At 42.9% G+C, this 23,687-nt stretch overlaps 1 protein-coding gene across 2 annotated transcripts in view; it reads left to right on the forward strand.

The window, feature by feature from the left end:
• The window catches only part of XPO6 (exportin 6), a 101,357-nt gene that overhangs the window by 16,450 nt on the left and 61,220 nt on the right, over window positions 1-23,687 (forward strand). For both annotated transcript variants that reach the window (XM_080829978.1, XM_080829979.1), the window contains exons 2-4: window positions 14,222-14,312; window positions 18,182-18,294; window positions 19,046-19,243. In XM_080829978.1, coding sequence (XP_080686104.1) covers window positions 14,222-14,312; window positions 18,182-18,294; window positions 19,046-19,243 — 402 coding nt within the window. The remainder of the gene's footprint in view (window positions 1-14,221; window positions 14,313-18,181; window positions 18,295-19,045; window positions 19,244-23,687) is intronic.

Consider the following 23,687-nt stretch of genomic DNA (forward strand, 5'->3'; position numbering starts at 1 on the left):
ACTGTTGGTGGGTTTGAGGGCTTTCTTGTAATAGCGTTGCAAAATAATTGGGAAGAAGTCTGCTCTACAGTTCATGTGAGGATGGAAAGGGTCAAGAGAAGTTCTAGAATTTTTTAACTTCTGGAATTTTATAACTCTGGATGAGGAGGTACATGTCAGCAGATGATTACCGTGCTAGGGGATAAGTGCAGAAATAGAGCCTTGTAAGGGGTACAACTATATTAAAAAAAAAAAAAAAAAAGCCTGGCCAAATTGGAGAGCTGTATCAAGGAAGGCTTCCCAAAGGAGTTAACACCTGGGTTGGGTTTTAGAGCAGAAACGGGAAGTCATGAGGCAAAGATTTTGGGGCTTGAGGTGGAGAAGCAGAAGGGCCACTTTAGGGCAGATGGAGCCACAGATGTACATGGAAGAATGAATGGTCAATTCTTGAAAGCGAAAGCTTTGAAATGCTGCAGAGCGAGCTGTCTACCAGGCAGCCCCGAGGATTTCTGTGAAGGCATACGTTCCAGAAAAGGCTTTTATTTAATTCATGACAAAAGGAGCCCTGTGCTTTTATCCAGCCCAGGAAATTATTCATCTATATTCCACATTCTCTTTTGAGAGAGAGAGTAGTGATCTTCCAAGAATTTATTTATTTAACTTAAACATCTTATTTTGAAGTACTTTTAGACCTGCAGAGGAGTTGCGCAAATAGCACAGGGGGTTCCTGCTTCCTCTTCTCCCATGGGGATTTAGTTTTAAAAAAAGTAGTCAAGCCTTCCGAGACTTGTGACCAGTGAGTTAGCTGAGTTTCTGTGGCTATTTTGTTCTCGTACCGTTTGGTGACTGAAGTAGGTGCTGACGCTGTCACGGTCTTCTCTGCCACCTCTTGATTTTGCATAGTTATTTTTTCCCCTTATGGGAAAAAGTATTTTGAACTCTGTAGGTTATTGTTAAAAGTACAAAACAGACAGGAGCTCACTGTCCTCTGATTCAACTTCTTGCATTTTGTTTCCTTCTAGTCTTTTTTCCTGTTTACTTTTTAAATATGGCTGAGATCACACTGTAAATGCACTTTTTTCCTCCTGTTTTTTCCATGTAACATTATAGTATAAGTGGTTTTCCAGATCATCAAATACTTCATAAATATTTACAGTGGCTGTGTAATATTGCATTGCATGGATTCTTGGGCAGTTGGGTTGTTCCATTTTTTTTGCCATTGTAAATAATAATGTGATTAATGTTTTCGCAAAGAGCTTTTTCTGTATTTCAGAAAATTGCCTTAGGCTAGATTCCCAGAAGGACCCGAGGGTATGAAGATTTTTTTTTTTTTTTTAAAGATTTTATTTATTTATTTGTCAGAGAGAGAGGGAGAGAGAGCGAACGAGCACAGGCAGGCAGAGTGGCAGGTAGAGGCAGAGGGAGAGGGAGAAGCAGGCTCCCTGCTGAGCAAGGAGCCCGATGCGGGACTCGATCCCAGGACGCTGGGATCATGACCTGAGCCGAAGGCAGCTGCTTAACCAACTGAGCCACCCAGGCGTCCCGGTATGAAGATTTTTTAATAAACCTTTTATTTTAAAATAGTTTTAGATTTAGTATGAACATTTTTAAGGTACATCGTCAGATATTTTCTGGAAAGTTTATACCAGTTTATCCTTGCCACCAGCTGTAGATAATACAACCCTCAGCACTGGATAGTCTTAAGAAAATTGTTGCAAACTTAATAGGTTAAAAAAAATGGCTTTATTCCATAATATCTTTTTGGGGGTGGGGTAGGAAGAGTTATCACCAACTTAGATTTTATTTTTGTCTTTTTTTTTTTTTTTTGCTATCTGCATCCTCCCTGTTTTTGTCTCTTTGTAGGATTTATAGGTCACACTTGTAGGTTTATTTTATGTTTACTTAACTATTTACTTAAGCATCCTTTATACTTTAATGTATTAGAAATGGTGCCTTAACATATTTTTTTTCCCCACAGTGAAGGGTTTTTTTGTGTGTGTATTGTAAAATAAATATGAAATTTACCATTTTCAAATGTACAGTTCAGTAACAGTAGAGAGTGTACATTCACAGTGGTGCGCCTGTGTCCTCATTCCTGGCTTGGCACGCATTCGAGGCGTGGTCATCTGTACTCGGGGTGGGAACAGTACTGGAGCGCATTCCCCTGAGTGCTTTCTTCCCCTTCTCTATTCTTTCCTTCCCATAGGAAGGATGTAGCTCCTGATTTATTCATGAGGGTTGCATTGGGAAGAGCCCAACACCGCTGGCCCGTGTCTTCCAGGTGTGAGGTCTCTGTGTCAGAACTTTGCCTGGCTCTGTCCTTGGACTTCTCTCCCCTGCTTATCTTCAAAAGAAGCTGTCACCTGCCGTGTCCTGCCTTCCTATTGTTGCTAGGCCTGACCGGGCAGTTCAGGATGGGAAGGAGGAGGCATTGCAGCTTGGCCAGTCGTGAAGAGGACATTGGACTTTGATCTGCACTTGGTTGCTTGTGACTATGTAGCAGCTGGCTAGAACCTGGAAGGGAGAAAGGAAGTGATTATGCTCCTTCAAAACCCAACAGTCTGAAATGGCCTGCCGTTTTTTGCCAAAATGAAATAAATGTTATTTTAACTGGTATGTAAAATGCCAGTGCTGTCTGGGAATAATTCAGGATGGAGGTGGCATGGGTTTTTACAAACTTGCCCTTAAACAATTGCAGGTAGTAAGAGCAGCTGATGTGAAACCCTTTATGTATGAGCTGTAGCGTTGATTGGGGCTTTAGATTGGCAGCGTGTGTTTATCGTGCTCTGTCAGCTTCATACTCATTCATTCCCTGATTTCATGCCCTGCAAGGTAACGCCAGCTCACTTATCATCCCCATAGCCCTAGAACCCTGTGTCCTCCTTTAAGGGGTAGAGGAGCTGCTGCTGGGAGAGAGGGCTCTAGTGGCCGTGCTCAGGGCCTTCACTTCACCAGTAGCTGGTCGACTTTGGGCAGGATACTCTCTCTGAGCTTCGTTTTCCTTCTCTGAAAATGAGGTTGGACTTGCTGTTCTCTGCGGTTTGTGTTTCTCTCTTAAGATTCAGTGGTTCTGTTTTAGGATTTCTTGATAGCATGCCTTGTGTTAATGTGCTCGGTATCGCTTGCGTTTAATTGACTAGGCGTGCAGATATAAATATTCATCCTCCTGGGAGAAGTACCTGGGAAAACGCAGCAGATGGAATTGTGAAGAGAGAGCCTATTTGGGGCTCTGTTACTCACTTCTGTTAGACAGTTTCTTGCACAATAACTATTCTTATCATTTGCTTTTTCGGCTGTGTAATTAAAGCCTTCCACTGTAATCTAAATAAATAAGCATGTAACTTACATGTATTTGAGCTCCTAGTGGGATATGCTTGTTGCACAGCCAGCAGATGCAAAATTTTTCATGCCTAGGCTATGTACTATCTTACTCTTTAGAACACAGCGTGTGATAGTAAACCTGGCATCTGAGAGAACCGTCAGTCTCCTCTTGCCTGTTGGATCCTTGCTTCTCACTTTCCCTTTCCTCTTTACCCAGGCAGCTTGGAGCAGTGAGGAGCAAAGTCAGAGGTACCAATCTAACAGAAGTTTTAAAAAACTTCTTATTTTTTATTTTTACTTTTTTATTAACATGTACTGTATTATTTGTTTCAGGGGTACAGGTCTGTGATTCATCAGTCCTAATGCAATTCACAGCACTCACCATAGCACATACCCTCCCCAGTGTCCCATCAGCCAGCTACCCCATCCTTCCCACCCCCCTCCCCTCCAGCAACCCTCAGTTTGTTTCCCGAGATTAAGAGTCTCTTATGGTTTGTCTCTCTTCTCTGGTTTGTCTTGTTTTTTTTTTTTCCCCTCCCTTCCCCTGTGATCCTCTGCCTTGTTTCTCAAATTCCTCATATCAGTGAGATGATGTGATTGTCTTCCTCTGATTGAGTTTTTTGCTTAGTGTAATGTCCTCTAGTTCTATCCATGTCATTGCAGATGGCAAGATTTCATTTTTTTTGATGGCTACATTTAAAAAACTTTTTATTTGGAAATAATTTCAAGCTGACAGAGACTGCAAGGAATGAGTAGTACCGAGAACACTCTCATGCCCTTGACCCAGACTCCACTATTGCTAACATTTTGCCCTGTTTGCCCTATTACTTATGCCTTTTCTATGTATGTATATATGCACATATGTGTGTGTGTATGTATATGTATGCACGTGTAGTGGTTTTTTTCTGAACTCTTGGAGAGGAAGTCACCTCCGTCCTGGCCATTGACCCCGTGTAGTGTATTTTCTCACAGGGTGTTCTCTTACAAAGCCACAGTGCAGTAATCAACATCGGTTAATGTTAACATTGATTCAGGACTTTGATCTGATCTACTGTCCATATCCAGTGTTGTCCTTTGGCCCAGTTCTGGCCTTCATAGCATGTTTTCCCCTTAAGCACAGGATCTAGCCTTAGAGTGTAGCATTTACTTGTCATGATGCTGTAATCTTTAGATTTGTTCTAAATTTTTGAAACTGGTGCTCCTGTCCAGTGGTAGCTAATTGGTTCTTCTTGTTTTATGTATTGTCCCATATAGTACATGGATAGGTTTTCCCAGCATCAAACATACTGTCCTCTGTGTACAAGATGTTTCCTCTAATTAGTCCCTTGGGGGGGGGGCAGAAAAAGTTGCTTCGATTTTATCACCACCACAGGGGACCAGTTGCACCTTCTGGCCCAGATGCCTGGCAGTTATCCTGTTTCTACCTCCTGGTCCCCAGAAACAGACCCCTTTTGTTCATGGAAGGGTCTGACCCAAACCCAAGAAATACTTGGAGATATTTTTTTTACCATTGGTCAGCTTGATGCAGAAAAGTGCCTTTTAATGGTTAGAATTCTGTTCAGATGTGGCTAAAGTCCGTATTTTAATCAGATATTGATCTGATCATCCTGCATCAGTATCTGTGTGATGATTCTGTATAAAGTTATATCCGTGATTACTCCCAAAGGGCACATATTTTCAGGGTTACGCTGTAGGCAAGACAGTACGCAGCCCTTGTGAGGCAAATGCATAACTTAAGTAGTTAGTTCCAGACATCTGTTCACAGACTCATGGTAGGTGCATCGCCTCGGACCTGCTTTCCGGGAACATAGAGTGTCTCCCTTTCTTTCCTGCAGTAGAAAACATTTTTTTCCCGTAACTCCTGTACATAATTTTTGGAGTTAATTACTTCCCTGTACATCTGGAGCCCTGGATGACCCCTCTGTTTAGCCTTGCCTCTACTTCTCTATCACACTGACCAAGGGATACCTGGACAACGGGCGTGGCTTGACAGAGCCTTGTGTGAGCAAGGCACTGGGCTCACCGGGTTTCAGGGCCTGCCCTTCTGAGCGCTGGACTTCCAAGGTCTAATTGGTTTCGACACAGTTTGTTTTTAGAGAGGTTAAGTGAGACTTCTACTTAATCACGATGTGTGGTTTCTTTCTTTCTTTCTTTTTTAAAGGTTAGTATCTGCCCTTTCAGACACACAGAGCAGAGACAGGAAAGTGGGAAAAGACTGGTAAACGTTGCCCTCCTGACTGAGGCTTCCTCTCCAGGCTCTCCTGTCTTAGCATTCTGAGCCGGGTGACATCAGAGGGGCCAGGTAGATGTCACACTGATTCCCATCATGCCTTCTTTTAAGCTTTGTATTTCATCTCATATTCGTAGGCAGGCCTGAGGGTCGGAGGGACTTCTTTGCTCATCTGTTTTCTTTGCCATGAAGAGAGTAGGGGAGAAAGAATGGAGAGTTTGAACACCCACGATAATCCTGTTAGGTTCCCGGAAGTTTATAAGAGATTGAATGTCTCTGCCAATGGCATCTGTCGTAGCACATCAGGCATGCTTCGCACACTTCGCAGCCTTGCTCAGCGGCTAGTACAGAATCGCTTTTCTCAGATACCTTCTTTACACACAGGCAGGTGGAGTAGTAACATCGTTCTGGATAGGCCACGGGAATGTTGAATGGGGCTCTGGGATGCTAGTCCTCATTTTTTTAGGTTTGGTGTCGAGGAGGCCATGAACCTAAATATAGGAGGCTCATCTGATTCACCTCTAGGATATGTGAGATGTGGCTCCTGGAAAAGGTGCCCAAAAGCTTGATAAAAGCTTCTTTGAAAAAGAGTCATTTTTTCCCCCAGCATCGATTTTGTAAAAAGGTTATGCTTTATTTATTAATTTTTACTTCTTTAAAGTAGGCTCCATGCCCAGCATCGAGCCCAGCAATGTGAGGCTTGAATGTAGGACCCTGAGATCAAGACCTGAGCTGAAATCAAGAGTCAGATGCTTAACTGACTGAGCCCCCTAGGTGCCCCAAAGGTTATGCTTTAGAGGGGGTGTTATAGAGGCAATTGGATAAAACACAACAAATCTAAGCCAGCGTTTGAGAAACCTGTTACATAGGTGCCTTAAGGGACCATTCATCCACCTTCAGTCTCAGTGTTTTTTAAGATAAACTGTTAGCAGTCTCCTGTTTTGTTTTGTTTTGTTTTTAATGTTTATTGAGTGCTTGTGAGCAAAGGTCACTGTGTCAGAGGCCCTAAAGGGGGAAATTTAAATAGTCACATGTATCTTAAATCTGGAGGGATCACCAGTATTCCTGAGAAACTGAAAGTGATACTGTCTTCTTGTTCCTTTTTCTCTCCTGAATTCGGCCTAAAATGTCTGAGCAGCAGTCCATGCTGAATGTGGTAGAAAGTGCAGATGTGTTAGGCAGAATCTCTTTCCAGGCACTTCATGTTCTGGTTAAGGAGAGAGGCCCAGTACTGATGAAGTGTTAACTTACAGATGGGGCTTTTGGCCCTTTCTTTCTTCCTGGCACTGTGTTCACTGTGTGCTTTATACAGTTTACTTAATCCCTAGAATGATCCCATGTGTTGGGTTCTCTTATCCCCAGTTGGGCACAAAAGGGAAAAAACCCTGACAGATTAAATAACTAGGCCGAGGTTGAGGTGCATTTGGGAAACCAAAACCGAGGAGCCCAAGCCTAGAGCCTGTGCTATTCCGTCACGGCATGCGGAACTGACCAGAGAACAGCGCCATGGGCAAAACTGCAGTACTGGTTACATGACAGAAATTCAGGATACAAAGAAGGAAGCTGTGCTGTAAACTTCTGTTCTGTGAAAAATTTCATGATGGTAGAACTGTGAATTGCAGACCCAGCAGCAAATGCAGGATGGGAATCGTCATTTGCGTAGGAGACCATGAGGGTTCAGACTGGAGTGATGGCTGCTTGTGGTGAGTGATGGTGAATCAGGCATGCTTTCCTTCTCCATTCATCCTAGTAAACTTCTCTGCATTGTTTAAAACCCCAGATACGTTATCTCCTGCGAAGCTCTCCTTCTGTCCCTCAGACAGAGTTAATTCCCTTTGGGTTCCTGAACCTAGCCATACCTCTGTCACTGCTAGATGATGTAAACCATTGTATTCTCCTGTTTTGTATAGGCCTCCCTGTCTCTCCCCAGGCTTCCTCCAGTTCCTTGAAGTCAGGGACGGTCTTACCTTTACATCTCTGGGGCTTAACGCAGAGTCAGTTAGTGAGCATTGAGCTGATTTGTCGAATGAATGGCTGTCCAGATTCAAAGGCTCTTTAAAGCTAGATTTACAATAATTGGGGACAAAGAATCAGTGTTGAGAAGAATTTATCTGGTGTGAAGCACAGATTGGATTGGAATTGGGGAAGCTGACATCAAGGCGACCAAGCTAAGAGAAATTATAGTAACCCTGACAGGAGGGGATTAGGGCCTGGGAGAAGTTGTGGTGAGGGAAAAGGTGCAAATCTAAAAGACAGTGGAAAGCAGGAACGAGTCAGCCTGATGACCTTAGTTGCCGGCATAGATGATATAAGAAAGAGTCAAAAAAGATTTCAGATTACGTGATCCTTCCCCTTTCAGGTTTTCCTTGTAATTTATTAGGTGATTACCGGTGTTGGTTGACTTCATTGCTCCTTAATAAATGAGTCTGTAGTATATCCGTCTCTGAGCTGCTGAACTGTGAGCAGTGGTATAAAAGGAGCAGATGCAGTCAGAGCAGGCACAGCTGAAAGCTCCTCCACTTCCCAGATTTTAACTCTTTCTGGAACAAAAAACTTTGGTTTATTTTAGATACTCACATAGCTCTCCGAGAGTATCTTCTGACCCAGGTTTATTTTCGATTCCTGCCCCAGGGTTTTAATTTGCTGCTGCTGCGGTAAGCCAGGGAACTCTTGGGGAAGCACATACAGGTTTTTGGGATTGTAATCCTTTGTGTTTCGCCCTCAACAGCTCTGAAAACAAGTAGGTGAGGCCTCCCACTCACATGTGACCTGCAGGCCCCCAGTTGCTCTCAGTAGTTGTGTTCGTAGAAGAAAAAACACAACTTCTAAATTCGGCATCTGAAAATACCAACCTGAACGCTGAAAATAAGTATGACATGAGTTTTTTATTTTTATTTATTTTTAAAGATTTTTTAAATTTATTTGACAGACAGAGATCACAAGTAGGCAGAGAGGCAGGCAGAGAGAGAGAGGAGGAAGCAGGCTCCCCGCTGAGCAGAGAGCCCGATTCGGGGCTCGATCCCAGGACCCTGAGATCATGACCTGAGCCAAAGGCAGAGGCTTTAACCCACTGAGCCACCCAGGCGCCCCGACATTCGTTTTTTAAATGGTGCGTGTGTATTTACAGAGAAGTAATGTAAAGATCATGCTTGTGTGCCTAACACTGAGATCAAGGAGACAATGGTACCAGCATCTCGGAATCCCTCTTCCCCAGAGGTAACCACTATTGTGATTATAACACACCACAGGTGCATCGCGCTTGCTTTTACAATTAGCATGCAGTGGATAATGAAGGATGTGTTTTGGCTTGTTCCTCAACGTTGTGTTTGTGGGGTTCATCCATGTTGTTGCACGTAGCAATATTTATCCATTCTTGTTGTCTTACAATGTTCTTCTGGTGAATAAACTATTTATCCGTTCCACTGGTGATGGTCATTTGGGTTCTTTTGACTTTTTTGGATATTATGAATAATGGTGCTGTGTACATTTGTGTACCTTGTTTTTAATATATGTGTGAAGATTTCTGCTGGGGGTTATCAAGGAGTAGAATTGCAGGATCATAAGGTTTGCATGTGTTCAGCTGCCATTGGTTTTCTTTTTTCAAATTATTTATTCTAAATTCCAGTGTACTTAGCATATGGTGTTATATTGGCTTCGGGTTTACAATATAGTGATTCAACACTTCATACGTCACCCTGTGCTCATGACAGGTGCACTCCTTAATCCCCATCTCCTGTTTTACCCATCCCTTCATCCACCTGCCCTCTGGTAACCATGATTGTTTTCTGTAATTAAGGGTCTATTTCTTGGTTTGTCTCTTTTTCTCCCCTTTGCTCATTTTTGTTTGTTTCTTAATTCCACATATGAGTGAAATCATATGGTATTTGTCTTTCTCTCTCCAAGTTATGTCACTTAGCATTCTACTCTCTAGCTCTATCCATGTCGTTGCAAATGGCAAGATTCCATTCTTTTTTATGGCTGAATAATATTCTATTGTATATATATACCACATCTTCTTTATCCATTCATCTATCGATGGATGCTTGGGCTGTTTCCATAATTTGGCTATTGTAAATAATGCTGCTGTAAACATAGGGGTGCATGTATTCCTTTGAATCAGTGTTTTTATATGGGTTAATGCCCAGTAGTGTGATTACTGGAGATGGGTAGCTCTATTTTTAACTTCTTGAGGAACCTCCATACTGTTTTCCAAAGTGACTGCACCAGTTTGCATTCTGACCCAACAGTGAATGAGGGTTCCTTTTTCTCTGCATCCTCACCAACACATGTCATTCTTGTGTTGTTGGTTTTAGCCATTCTGACAGGTGTGAGGTGATATCTCATTGTAGTTTTGATTTGCATTTCCTGGTGATGAGTGATGATGAGCTTCTTTTCATGCGTCTCTTGGCCCTCTGGATGTCTTTGGAGAAATGACTGTTCATGTCTTCTGCCCATTTTTAAATTGCATTGTTTGCTTTTTGGGTGTCGAGTTGTATCAGTTCTTTATATGTTGTGGACACTAACCCTTTATCAGGTATGTCATTTGCAAATATCTTCTGTTCAGCCAAATGGTTTTCTGAAGTGGTTAACCCAGTGCACACTCCTACCAGCTGTACTCTATGCATGTTCCCGCTGTTCAACATCCTTACCAACACTTGTTATTGTCCTTTAAATTTAGCCATTTTGGTGAATGGGTAACACTGTTGTGTTTTTAATTTGCATTTTCCTGACAGCTGATGAGGTTGAGCACTTATGTTCTGTATAGGCTTTTGAATACCTTCTTACAATGAACTATTTGCCTGTCCAAAAAAAATGAGTCATTTGTTTTTCGTCTAAGTCCTCTGTTAGTTATTTATATTGGAAATCTCTTTCCCTGCTTTGTGGGTTTCTTTTGAACTCTCTTCATTGTGCCATTTGATGAATGTTCTGATTAGTTAATCTTTTCCTTTCCTTTATGTTTAGTGCATTTATGTGTCTTATTTAAGAAGTTTTTCCCTACCCCAACGTCATGAAGATGTTCTATATTATTTTCTAGAAGCTTTATTATTTTATCTCTCACGTTTTATACCTGTATTCCAACTGGAATTTTTCTCATGTGAATATATCTTACTTGGTTTTAATTTAATCTTCTCTTTCCTTTGTTCTTCAAGATCTGGATCTCCTATCCCAAGCACAAGCTGGAAAGCATTCGGGTGTATTTGAACCCTGAATGTGCTTCATAAATTAGTGCAGTGCTTGAATAGTCTTTGGGAATTGGAACCTTCTCTTCCTACCACATCATGGCACTTGGTTTTTGTTTTATGTTTTTGTCCCTTTATTGCTAGGAAGTTTAGTCTGCTGGAATATTACCACTTCCTTACTTGCTTTTAATTCTTAAACCCACAGCAATCTGGATTTTGGCTTTGCCACCTGTTTGAAACATCTGGCAAAGGTTCCAGTAGCTTTCTTGCCAGTTGGGGTGACTTTTCCAATATCCTGTGGCCATTTGCAGGTCTTGAGCCTATCTTTTATGTTTTAACATCTCTGTTCTAATTGTATGACATTGGCAAGGCTTCTTCAGCCTTTTTTTGGTCTCCTGTAAATTTACCTAGTTTCATTTTTGAAATCCAGTTGGAAAAGCCTCACTAGATATGTTTGGACAAAGCCTGTAAAGCCCGAGGACATGAATCTCCAGTTTCAAAGTAGGCCTGACCACTTCTCTCTCTCTCTCTTTTTTTGTTTTTTTGTTTTGGTCTGTTTTCATTTGGTATTTAAGACCAAATACAAATGATAGCAGCCATAAATGAAATAGATAATTCTTCAGAGTTTACATAGCAGCTTTACACGGGTCACTGTGAGGTAGGTATTAGTACTTACTACAGTATAGGGGTGATTGAAAATGCGAGCAGCCTGCTGTTTGTTCTTGTTGGGAAATACCTGGTGATACTACTGGGTTAGGTTTTAGAGTTTCTGTTTTCATGTGACCATCGTTTGGTGGACGGCATCCAGTCTGATCCTTCTGGATGTTTAAATCTTTTCTGCTGGAATGCTTCTCGTGTTTGAGCTGGAGAGGGGTAGATGGGACTGGGATGGAGTTAGAATTGCATTTTTTGGAGAGATTTCCCCGAACTTGCCCCAGTAGCATTTAATACATGGCTGGGAATTGTCGAGTTCACAAACTTCTGCCTCAAGAACCAGTACAAAATAGACCTTGACGGTTGAGTGCCTGAATGTGATGAGCTCAGGTGTTTACTAAGCTCAGCTCTGAAATGTTTCACTACAAGAAAAAGTTGTGGAGCAGGTGGGATTTGAAAATGTCTTGAGTTTTCAGGGACCCATTTTGGCTCCAGAAGACCAACTGACTTATTTTAACTAAATAACTGACTTAAGTTCAACAGATATCTTTTAATTTATGTTAATTTTAATTTTAATTTTTTGCCAGTAAGTTGCTTGTGAGATTTTCCTTTGATTCTTTCAGATCTTTCCAGAAACTTTTTTAAAAATAGTAAATCCTTTTTTCAAATGAAATGGGTCTCTCAAGTCGATTTATGAAACAGACCAAGGCACTCTTTTACTTACAGCAGTTCATTTTAGGAATTTGAATTTTCAACATTTACTGAGAAAGCAGGGACAGTGAGGATGTTTTGATCAACACAAAAACTTGAAACAAGTGAAAAAGATTTCAGGCTTCTTTTGGCCTAACACTTCAGTTATTTCACCATTTGAAAAAAATGTGTAGGTTTTTTTTTTAATGTGGGCTCCAAGCCCAACATGGGACTTGAACTCACGACTCCGAGATCAAGATCCCCCGAGATCAGCTGTACCAGCTGAACCAGCCAGGTGCCCCAAAATGTGTTGTTAAAATTAACCTGCGATCCAAGGATATTATTCAGTTGAGCTGATACATTGGTTTGAAAAAAGAGTAAGATTCGAGGGCTAATCTTTTTTTTCTTTTTTTTTTAAGATTTTATTTATTTATTTGACAGACAGAGATCACAAGTAGGCAGAGAGGCAGGCAGAGAGAGAAAGAGAGAGGGGGAAGCAGGCTCCGTGCTGAGCAGAGAACCTGATGCGGGGCTCGATCCCAGGCCCTGAGATCATGACCTGAGCCAAAGGCAGAGGCTTTAACCCACTGAGCCACCCACGTTCAAGGGCTAATCTTGATCATAAATACAAAATTCAGATAACTTTGAAGAGCTAAAACTATTATAGTAATTCATCACTCAGCATGTCATTGCGAGTTGTCATGGCACAGCCGTTCGTATGTGACCGCAGCATGGGAGGGACAGCCGTGTCTGGCACTGTTTGAATGGGGTCCCCGTGTGTTCTGTGGTGTGCGTGCTCTGCCAGTTGATGTCTGGGCTGGTGCAAGCCTGACCCCGCCTCTGTAATTAGTACCAGTCCTAAGAGACGATTTACCCACAGAGGTGGCCCAGTTCCTCAATGTCTTCAAAAGTCAGTTACCAAGTGGAGGCCTCCGGTAATATTACAGTTTGATATATACATTTGAGTGTGGACACGTTTTAAAATACAGTTTTCGGGGCGCCTGGGTGGCTCATTGGGTTAAAGCCTCTGCCTTTGGCTCAGGTCATGATCTCAGGGTCCTGGGATTGAGCCCCACATCGGGCTCTCTGCTCAGCAGGGAGCCTGCTTCCCTCTCTCTGTCTCTCTGCCTGCCTCTCTGCCTACTTGTGATCTCTGTCTGTCAAATAAATAAATAAAATCTTTTAAAATACAGTTTTCATAGTCTGCTCTCACTGCCGGGGGGGGGGGCAGTCAATGGAGAGGGTGTGGAGAAGGGAGGAGGGGGAAGGTGGGGAGACTGGAATTAAGAGATAATTAAGAAATTAGAACCGCCCTTGGTTCTTGATCATCTCTGGGTAGATGATGCCAGTGAGAATTCAGAAATGGTCTAGGAGCGCTCACCTTTCTGCAGATGGGTGAGTGGAATTTTGACTCCAACTCTCTGCTTCAGAGGATGTCACCTGCATGAGTGGGAGAAGAGTAAGAGGGTTGGGGGCTCCACATGGAGGAGGGAGAGGATGGGCATCAGGGTCGAGAGCCCCTCCTCTCCTTCTCCACCCGAGTGGCTCTGCTGAGAGTCTGGCTGTCAGTGGGTCCATGGTTGGGACATGCTCATTTTGAGTTCCCGCTCAGCTTGCCTCTTAGCTGTCCTACCCTTAGTCTCTGGTGGCTGCTCATTTGAAATCAAGACTTGTCAGAACATGTGCCCCTGGAGGTGCCTTCAGAACCCCTACGGATCCGTGCAGCAGCTTGAGTGCAGTTCTTCTCAGTCCAAATATGGCCAGTTATTTAGACGTGGGATAAATGCATCATCGACAGGCGGCCTCTAGGGAGCCCTGACCTTCTCCCCTAGTCTCTTCACTCCATCTGTTCAGTCAGGGCTGGGGGCTGTTAATTTGCTTTTAATATATTTCTGGAACGATATTTTGAGTTATTTTTGCCCTTTTTCCTTAGCATAAATACTTGAAAATCAATTGTACAGTAGCATGAATTTATAGGGTATACTCAAAATTTGGGTTTTGAGCCAGCTGGGAAATTCCCTTCAGTTTTTCTGAATCCCATGCATTTGAAGAATGTTGAGCCAAGATGTTTGAGGAAGTAAATTTATGAATGTGACCTGGAGGGAAGCGAGGAGAGTAGGAGACACAGTTACTGATCTTTTTCTTTTCTTTCAAATTCCATTGTTAGGCATCTGAAGAAGCCTCCCTCAGGGCACTGGAAAGTCTGATGACAGAATTTTTCCACGATTGTACAACCAATGAAAGAAAACGTGAGATAGGTAAGTGAAGTGTTGAGTCGACAAGAGTCACTTGAGAGGAAAAGGCCCTAGTGAGGAGGAAGGAGTTTGCGGCCTGCACTGATCAAGCCTGCTTGTTTCCCCTGGAATTCTTACTCTTTTTGCTCTCATTTTGCTGGTCGGTGGCATCTGCAAATCTAGCTGTGCAAGGGCTTTGGTCCACGGGGCCCACTGTCATCCAGAGTGATTGCTTTTCTTCCCTTTGGCCAAGTGTGGAAAAACCCTCCCGCTGCTTTGTTCTTAATTTCAGCAATGTTGAACTTATATAAAAGAAGCCTGCGACTATTAATTAAAAAAAAAAAAACAAAAAACCTCATGAAAGTGTCAAAATGACATGATTTTGGTGTGTGGAAGTCTCATCCAGACCTTACCTAGTGCCCACAGATCCTTTAACCGGTATTTCCTTTGGGGGCTTCTTGCATCTTTTTCCTTATCTCTGCCATTGTCTCTCCCATTCTATAGGTTTTGATGAATAAAGGCTTCAAACAGCACAGAGATGTAGATATAGTTACCTTAGGTCTTCTGGGAACCTCAGTGCTTTGTAGAATTTCCTTTTGAATTTCATATTCATTTATGTGAACAATATTCATTAAAGCATACTGTAAACTACAATGTGTATTCAAGAGTCCGATCTCTGCCTCGGAGACATGTTGCACTGTATTCCTGGAGTAATCTTTTTATTTCCCTCTGAGTCCACACTTAACCGCTGAACTTCAAAACGAGAAATGTTTCTTCTCTATCCCAACCTAAAGGCTTTTACCCTCAGATGTCTGACTGCTCTGTATGGACCTCATGTTCATTGCCTCTGGAGAGGGCTTTTTCTGTCTCTAGGACTCTTTGGTCCAGAGTTTGACTGGAGTCTGGGTTTCCAGGTGGCCAGACCTTGGCCTGTCGTCCATTTTCTCTTGCATTTTTCAAACACATCAGCTCCTGGTAGCTATAAATTTCGTACTCTTTTTTTTTAAATTTTTAAACTTGGCCGTCTCTTTTAGGCCTGCCCTGTGCATGTCTTTTCTGAGGGAGTATACTGTAGAGAACTAGAATATTTGTAAATAGAGGGATGCTGATGGAAGCTGAACCCAATAGATAATCAGGCATTTGGCCTAGAAGATCCACTCTGTTTGCTTCCCTAGACTCTCTCAGTACTCAGTTGGGCTGACCCTACTGCCTCCAGAGTGATCTATCTTCTCGCTAGTTTTATGCTACCAGAGTACCTTATACTTACAGTAAAAATACCACTGGTGATTTTTACCAAAGCGGTGAAGGATCTGCCCCTTACATCAGTCTGCTATATCCCAACACTAATATCTTTGAAGTCCTATTTTTAGCTTATTGAGATGCTTTTGGTTTTTCTCTTAATTTTTTGGTTTGCAAAGCAGCTATTGCTCACTTTCAGTGTTCATGAATTAAAAGTGAAACCTCTGAACTAAAATCGTATTCTCATCTGATTTAAAATAGCATTAAATAACCAGATACTACAGATGTCTAATTTAAATGCAGGCTAACGGGGATCCCTGGGTACTTGGCTCTATATGGTGGGTGTGCCTCAGTTCAGTTCTCTTTGTATGTAGTCTTTGGGGCTTTGTCTGAGTGTGTGGGCTGGAACCACTGGCTTCTTTTTTGATATCTTGGGTAAACTGAAGGCTTTCGTGGTGAGGTGGGAGAAAGGAAGGAGGCCTTTTATTACAGGGGCTCTACCCACCCTCCACCAAAGGCATGTTGTTAGTGCTCTAGAGATACAGCTGTTTGCAGGGAAACTCGGGGGATAGTCCGGTCGTTTTCACAGTGGACCAGGAAGCCGGAGCCTCCAAGAGGAGCGGTGATCACCTGGAATGAGACTTCGTGAACGAGCGGCAAAGTCTCTAGCCCAGAGTTCCTCATTTCTAGCCAGAGTCATTCTCTCTGGTTCGACTCCTGCTCTGGGAGTCTTACAGACTTTTACTTAGTTGAAAGAGTAGGCCATCGGCTTCCTTGTGTGGGATTTTCAGTGAGGCTGTAGAGTACTAGCAGGGCAGTGATTTTAGGGTTAGAATGGGCAGCTGTACTTCCTGCTTTTCCAGGCGCTTCCTAGAATCTGTTGGGGTTGACGGTTTGTTTTTTTTTTTGCTTTTTTTTTTTTTTGCAAGATTTTATTTATTTATTTGACAGACAGAGATCACAAGTAGGCAGAGAAGCAGGCACAGAGAGAGGAGAAAGCAGGCTCCCTGTTGAGCAGAGAGCCCAATGCGGAGCTTGATCCCAGGACCCTGGGATCATGACCTGAGCTGAAGGCAGAGGCTTTAACCCACTACGCCACCCAGGCGCCCTGGGGTTGTTGATGTTTTATCTTTTATTCTTTTACAAAGTTTTAAAAAATTTTTTAAATTAATTACTTTTTTATCCTCTTTATGTTTATTTTGATTTTTAAAATTTTTACCCCTTTTGTGTTGTATTCCATGACCAGAGCAGCAGGTCAAGGTGACTAAGGGGTAGTGTGTCCAGTGACGTGGTGACAGACTCTTGGTGCTTGCAATCTTGGGGTTCTGGCTGATGCTGTCAGCCGTCTAAGGAGGAGGAAATCATTTCTAACTGATTTGATGTGGACTGGGCTGCTCCTGGCAGCTTCCAAGCCCATGATTGCTACTGTGATTTACAGACTCTTTTTGGTGTGGTATTTTAAAATAAGACCAAATGAAGACCAAATAAAGAGAATTACCCATCTTTAATTCTCTTGCATTTTTCCTTGCCCTATACTAATAAGGTTATCCTTAATATTTTCTTGTCCTGCTTCCCTAGCCATCATTTTGTGTTTGTGTGAACAGTGTGAGTCCTAAAGAAATACATATAGCCGGTACTCCAGAGGAAATAAGTTAATAATTAGCCATCATTCATAAGGTGAAATGATTTTTTTTTGAAGTGGTATTTTATAACTGACCATACTTAGATTAAGTAAGAACTTTTTGTTTTTGAGGAGGTCGGGGCAGAGGGAGAGGGAGAGACAGAATCTTAAACAGGCTCCACTCCCAGCGCAGAGCCTGACATGGAGTTCCATCTCACAACCCTGAGATCATGATCTGAGCCAAAATCAAGAGCTGGATGCTTAACTGCCTGAGCCTCTCAGGCACCCCAGGTTAAGTAAGAACTTAAACAGTGAAAGTTTCTCTGCCTAAACAAGTGCCCGTAGGGTATTAGACTGTAGATGGCCAAACACATCATCCATGCTCGTGGTCACGTTAGAGTCAGAAAAATGTATGGTCTGTCCTTTCTACCTCGAATACATGGCTGGATTTTTCTAGTGGTTTTGATATGGAGAAATATGTGTTTAAAAACTAATGAGAGGGCACCTGGGTGGCTCAGTGGGTTAAAGCCTCTGCCTTCGGCTCAGGTCATGATCCCAGGTTCCTGGGATGGAGCCCCGCATCGGGCTCTCTGCTCGGCAGGGAGCCTGCTTCCCCCCACCCCCCACCCCCTGCCTGCCTCTCTGCCTACTTGTGATTTCTGTCTGTCAAATAAAAAAACAAAACAAAACTTAAAAAAAAACCTTAAAAAACACACACACACACACACACAAAAAACTAATGAGACAGGGGCGTCTGGGTGGCCCAGTGGGTTAAAGCCTCTGCCCTCGGCTCAGGTCATGATCCCAGGGTCCTGGGATTAAGCCCCACATTGGGCTCTCTGCTCAGCAGGGAGCCTGCTTCCTCCTCTCTCTCTGCCTGCATCTCTGCCTACTTGTGATCTCTGTCTGTCAAATAAATAAATAAAATCTTAAAAAAAAATCTTAAAAAAAAAAACAGCTGATGAGACAGCTTAGCCTTGTGTTGATTTCGTGTCCCTCATAGCCTTCTTTTGTTGCTATTTAACTTTTCTAGAGGAGCTTCTCGATAACTTTGCCCAGCAAATAGGAGCCTGGAGACTCTGCCTGTACTTCCTCTCCAGCACCAGGAATGACTATGTCATGATGTATAGTTTAACGGTGTTTGAGGTAAGTTGTCAAACGACTTTTGACTGTTTGGAAAAGTATTTTGTGGTCACAGTGCCAGGTTGTTGACATTGGACTTTAGCTTCAGTGTGCAGTTGGCTGGGAAAGAATAGTAGCTCAGCTCAGGGGCTTCCTCCCACACACGGCCTCTGTCAGGATATCTACTGTCCTGGGGCACCTTTCCATCTTCCAACCCTGGGTTGGTAGGTAGGTTGTTTGTGTTAACATGCAACCTTTCCTTCCATGTTGTCATTTAAAAGAGAAAGATAATGAAAGAAAAACACTTCAGGAGGAGAGATGGTACCCATAATACCATTATCCCAACCACGAACATTTTCATTTATTTCAACTGTCTTCCAGTTTTAGTCTTTCTGTGCACATTTTTTTAAACCAAGTTATAATCATATTGCTCATGCCACTAAGTGGTTATACCATTATTCACCAAGCCATTCTCCTGTTTTTGAATATTAGACTTGTTTTTGTCATTTTTGGTGGCCATTAGAGACCATGTATAATAGAAAGTTTTGCATGTGGAGCCCTTTGTTTCTGTGAAATTATTTAGCACATCTTTCCAGGAATGAGAGTGTTGTATTACAGGATTTAAATGTTCCTGGTACTCTTATCGCCAGTTTGCCCTAAACCTTTGTTTAAAAGCAGGGTTTTTTGTTTGAGATGATGTAGCTAACCATTGGATGAAAACCAGTTACTTTTGTGTAGAGATCGTTAACTTCAAAGATGTGTATTTGTGTTTCAGAATCTGATCAATAAAATGTGGCTTGGGGTCCCATCTCAAGATAAGATGGAAATCCGTAGCTGCCTGCCCAAACTCCTTTTGGCTCACCACAAAACCTTACCTTACTTTATCCGGAACAAGCTCTGCAAAGTTATTGTTGATATTGGCCGTCAAGATTGGCCCATGTTCTACCATGACTTTTTTACGAACATTTTACAGGTAAGGATAGACCTAAGGAAACCTCATCTCATAAACTGTTTGATTGTAGAGGTGGTTATTTCCTTCTCTTGAAGATGAGTTTTAAGATCAGCATTTTGGAACCTTGGTAGAGAGTTCTTTGTAGGATTCACGAACTCATTCGCTTAACTTTGCATTCTTGAGACATGTTGTACCTTTGTGCAGTGGCAAAAGAGGGGGGAGAACCCAATCCCTTTGTTAACTTCTTGTGAGATTTTGTTCAGCAAAATTTGAAAACCTGTTAGGTACTGCTCCAGGTGTGGGGGTACAGGGGTGAGCAATAGTTTTAATTTGGTGGGGGGCTAGCTGTGCAAGCAGTAATTATCCAGCACTGTGGCTAATGACGGTGTGGAGGTGTGTGTGGAGTGCAGTGATGGCAGAGCATTTGGCCTTTAGGAACTGACGTGTTTTCAGCGTCGGTGGGTGAGGTGTGAGGCGGTGGGGTGCTGGAGTAAGTGGCCAGGTTGATGGGCTGGAGCCAGGCCAGGAAGGCCTTGCTTTTGCAGGGGCCTTCAGTTTGTAATTCATAGCCCTTCCTTGGGAGCTCATGAAAGGTGTGTAGAGGGGAGAACACACAGCCACATTTTTGTGCTGGAAAGACAGCTCTGGAACTGTAGGGGTCTAGATTGCAGAGGGGCAAGGCTGGAGCCCTGAGTGTGAGTGAGACAGGGAGGATCTGGCCCTGAGGCCTTTCTGGAGGGTGGAGATGGGGCACTTAGGAGACCCAGTCAAGAGGCTTTGGTCAGTGCGGGGTGGTAGGGGTGAGGGAAGGGAGGTTTCTGGCTCAGGTAGCCAATTTTCCAGGTCAGGGGCAAAGGGAGAGGAAATGGAGTTGGGTAGCAGATGGGGAGTTCAGTTTGGCAGAAAACGCATTCAAGGTTTGTATGTTCTTCTGTGGATATCTAGTGAGACTTTGAGAACTGAGGAGCCGGGGCTCAGGAAAGAGGTCTGGCCATAGGTCAGGATTTGGAAGTCATCAGAGTAAGGGTGGGACCTAAAAGCCAGGCAGAAGATGCTGTTGTTCATTTGAATCCTGACTGAAGTTGGAAACAGTTTCATGTTATTGAGATAGTTGTGGGTATGCAGGAAATGGGTATTAGGTACAGTTTATAGGAATAAAATTCTCTGAAAATCAGTGTCTCAGTGACTATAGATAGGTTCAGCACATTTTCTAACATTCTGTCTGCTCTCTCTGCAAGGCATATGAGTGATGGGACAGCTAAGAAAAAATACAGCATTCTTATTCCTTCTCTCAGATTGCCTCAAAGTGGCATAAAAATTCTTCATTCAAAAAAATTATTTTTTGGTTCTGTATAGTGATCCATTTATCTGGAGATTTTTTGGGTTCATACTGCAAAGGAGATTCATTGATTCAGTAAGGTATTTGTTGAATACCAGCCATGTGCTAAATATCTGGTGGGGATAAAGTAATGAAACAAAAACAGTGTCCCTGCCTTCGTGGAACTTAGACCAGTGGGCAGGCATCCATAAACAATAAATAAGCTTATAGGTAGTTATAAGTAAGATGAAGAAAATTAAATCCAGAGTAAGGAGGAAGAGAGAATGCTAGGGGGTGTCATGTAGCTGGGATGATGATAGAAAGCTTTTTTGAGGAGCAGCCATTTGAGCAGAAACCTAGGTGGAAGCGATGGAGTGAGCCATGTGGGTATCTGGGGGAACAGCATTTGCGGCAGAGGGAATAGCAGTTGCAAAGACCCTGAGGAATGGCAAGGAGGCTAGCGAAGCTAGAGTGGTAGGACCTAAGGTGAGGGCTCGCTCTGATACACTTCCCTTTACTCCAGGATGAGGACAGTTGTGGTGACTCTCCATCACCCTCCTAGAGTGGGAGTGCATTCCTAGGTGGGCTAGTGGCATGTCTCCTGAGAAGAAGCAGTGGAATGTGAGCTGGAGATGCGTGGTCCTAGCAGCAGCTGGTGGGGAGGAGCCGTGTTTCCACCCACCTGGGGTCACTTCCTTTGATGGAGAATAGACATTTCCTGTCTGCCCTTGAAGTATAATTACTGGTAACAAATGACAATTTGGAAGAGCCTTTTTAGGTGAAGTGCTCATGGAGTTTAAAAGGGCTAGTTTTCTTCCTCTGTTCACCACTTCCCTCTTTCCACCCTTCATGCTTACCTCATGCAGCCTTTGTGACTTTGAAACACTCCATAGTGGAAAGAGCACTGGAGAGAGCATGTGTGTTTGGGGTCTGTGTCCATTTTTGTCACAAATCATCTTTGATTTTAGCAACTTCTGCCCCTTTGGGAGCCTCTGTTTCCTCCTTTGTGAAACAAGAGGATTGGACAAAGTGATCTCTAAAATCCTTTTTGTCATATTATTCCCTCCTCATTTATCCATGAGAACTGGTCAGCAACATAAAAGCCATGTCAAGAATAATGGTGCTCAGTTTCTGACATTAAAAAAAAAAAAAAAAGAATTTATTTATTTATTTTTGTATTTATTTGAGAGAGAGAGAGAGAGAGGGCAAGCAGGAGCCAGGGGGAATGGGCAAAGGGACAGGCAGACTCCTGACTGAGCAGGAAGCCTGATGCAGGCTCTATCCCAGGCCCTTGAGATCATGACCAGAGCTGAAGGCAGACACTTAACTGACCCCGCCACCCAGACACCTCCAGGTGATGACGTTTCTGATGATGATGATAAAGAAAACTTTTCTTTAGGTAGTGGCAAACAAAAGCAAACCAGTTCTGGAGTCAATTTCACCATTCTGCGTCTTTTTTTTTTTTTAATTTATTTAAAAAATTTTTTTTTAATTTTTTTTTAAAGATTTTATTTATTTATATGACAGAGAGATTACAAGTAGGCAGAGAGGCAGGCAGAGAGAGAGAGGGGGAAGAGGCTTTAACCCACTGAGCCACCCAGGCGCCTTCGCCCCCCACCCCCTTTGTTTAAGTAGACTCCATGGCCCTGTGGAGCTCATCATGGGGCTTGAACTCACAGCCTGAGATGAGCTGAGACCTGACCTGAGCTGAGACCAAGTGTCAGTCACTGAACCAGCTGAGCCTCCCAGGTGCCCCCATACAACAATCCTTTGAATAAACCATCTAGAAAGGTTTTTTCTGTCTCAGTTCCATCATGGTCTACTTGCTGTACAGATGCAGAGTTGTTTGTTTTTGTTTTTAACTCTGTGTTGGTTGGCTGGGCATCTGTGCAATTTATGCCATCATCGTGACCACATACCAGGCCGAGGGGAGTTGATTTTGGGCCCCAGAAAGACACTTGTAGTTCTGTGTGTTGGTTATACCCTTTGTAGCCACTGGAGCAGGAAGTAGTTGAAGTCAAAACTGACCTTTGCTTCCCCTTCCCCCCCAAAACAGAAGCCCAAATATCACACCTTTCTAGAGTCTGTCCAGATTCCTGAAATCTGCTGAGCTGGACCTGTGGTCACATTGTGCCTGGGACCAGATAATTAAAGGGCAAGCAGCATAGAAAGAATTGCCATTTCGTTTCTGATACGGTGGTGTAGTAAAAATCATTGAACCTTTTCGGAAGCTCACACTAAGAACCTGAACTTCAACCTAAAAGTGTTTATTCTCTGTTAAAATAAATTCCCAAGAATGACCTATGTTACGAGCATAAATTATACATGTGAAGATGGTAAAGGGAGACAGTATTTTACTAACAAGTCTTCTGGACACAAAGCTAGTGAGAAAAAAAATATTTGACCCAGTTGTTCTTTCAGGTAAAGAACAACTTTCATTTTCAGTTGGCTTTTTGCCTGGCTATCTCCCTTTCTTCCAAATGAGAGAAAGGGCTTTCGGCTGCATTTTCCACAATATAGGAATTTTTTACTTCCTACAGAGCACAGAACTTTTCCTATCTACAGGGAAACGTATTGCCAAATGGAATATGTGGCATTCCCAGCCGAGAGAGTAAGAATGAGGGCTTTGGGGAAAAATAGAGATGAAAGAGGTAGAGGAGAAAAACAGAAGTAGGGGGTGGTGGGGGAGGGAAGTAATGGAACTCTTTTATTTATTTGTTTATTTTATTATTTTTGTTTTATTTTGTTTTTTCAAATTTTTATTTAAATTCAAGTTAGTGAACATACTGTGCAGTATTGGTTTCAGGAGTCAAAATCAGTGGTTTATTCCTTCCGTACAAAGCCCAGCGCTCATCCCAACAGGTGCCCTCCTCCTTAACAGCCGTCACCCTAAAGTATGGATTGGTAACCCACAGGCCTCTGGAAGGAAGGAAAGAGATGTGTGTGAAGGGTCAGTTCTTTATTTGGTAAAGAAAAGTTGCTGCAGGGATTTCTTGTTCTTTCCGTCCTGCATCTTCTCATGTTAGAAGCAGCCCAGACTTGTAGAGGATGGCGAGAAAGCCCGTGGAGGCTGTGTCTACAGTTGTAGCCTTCAGGAGAGTTGATGCAGTAGACACCATTTTCAACACACCGCCCGTGGCCCCTGTT

The sequence above is a fragment of the Martes martes genome, assembly GCF_963455335.1.
Source record: "Martes martes genome assembly, chromosome: 18".
NCBI classification, from domain to species: Eukaryota; Metazoa; Chordata; class Mammalia; order Carnivora; family Mustelidae; genus Martes; species Martes martes.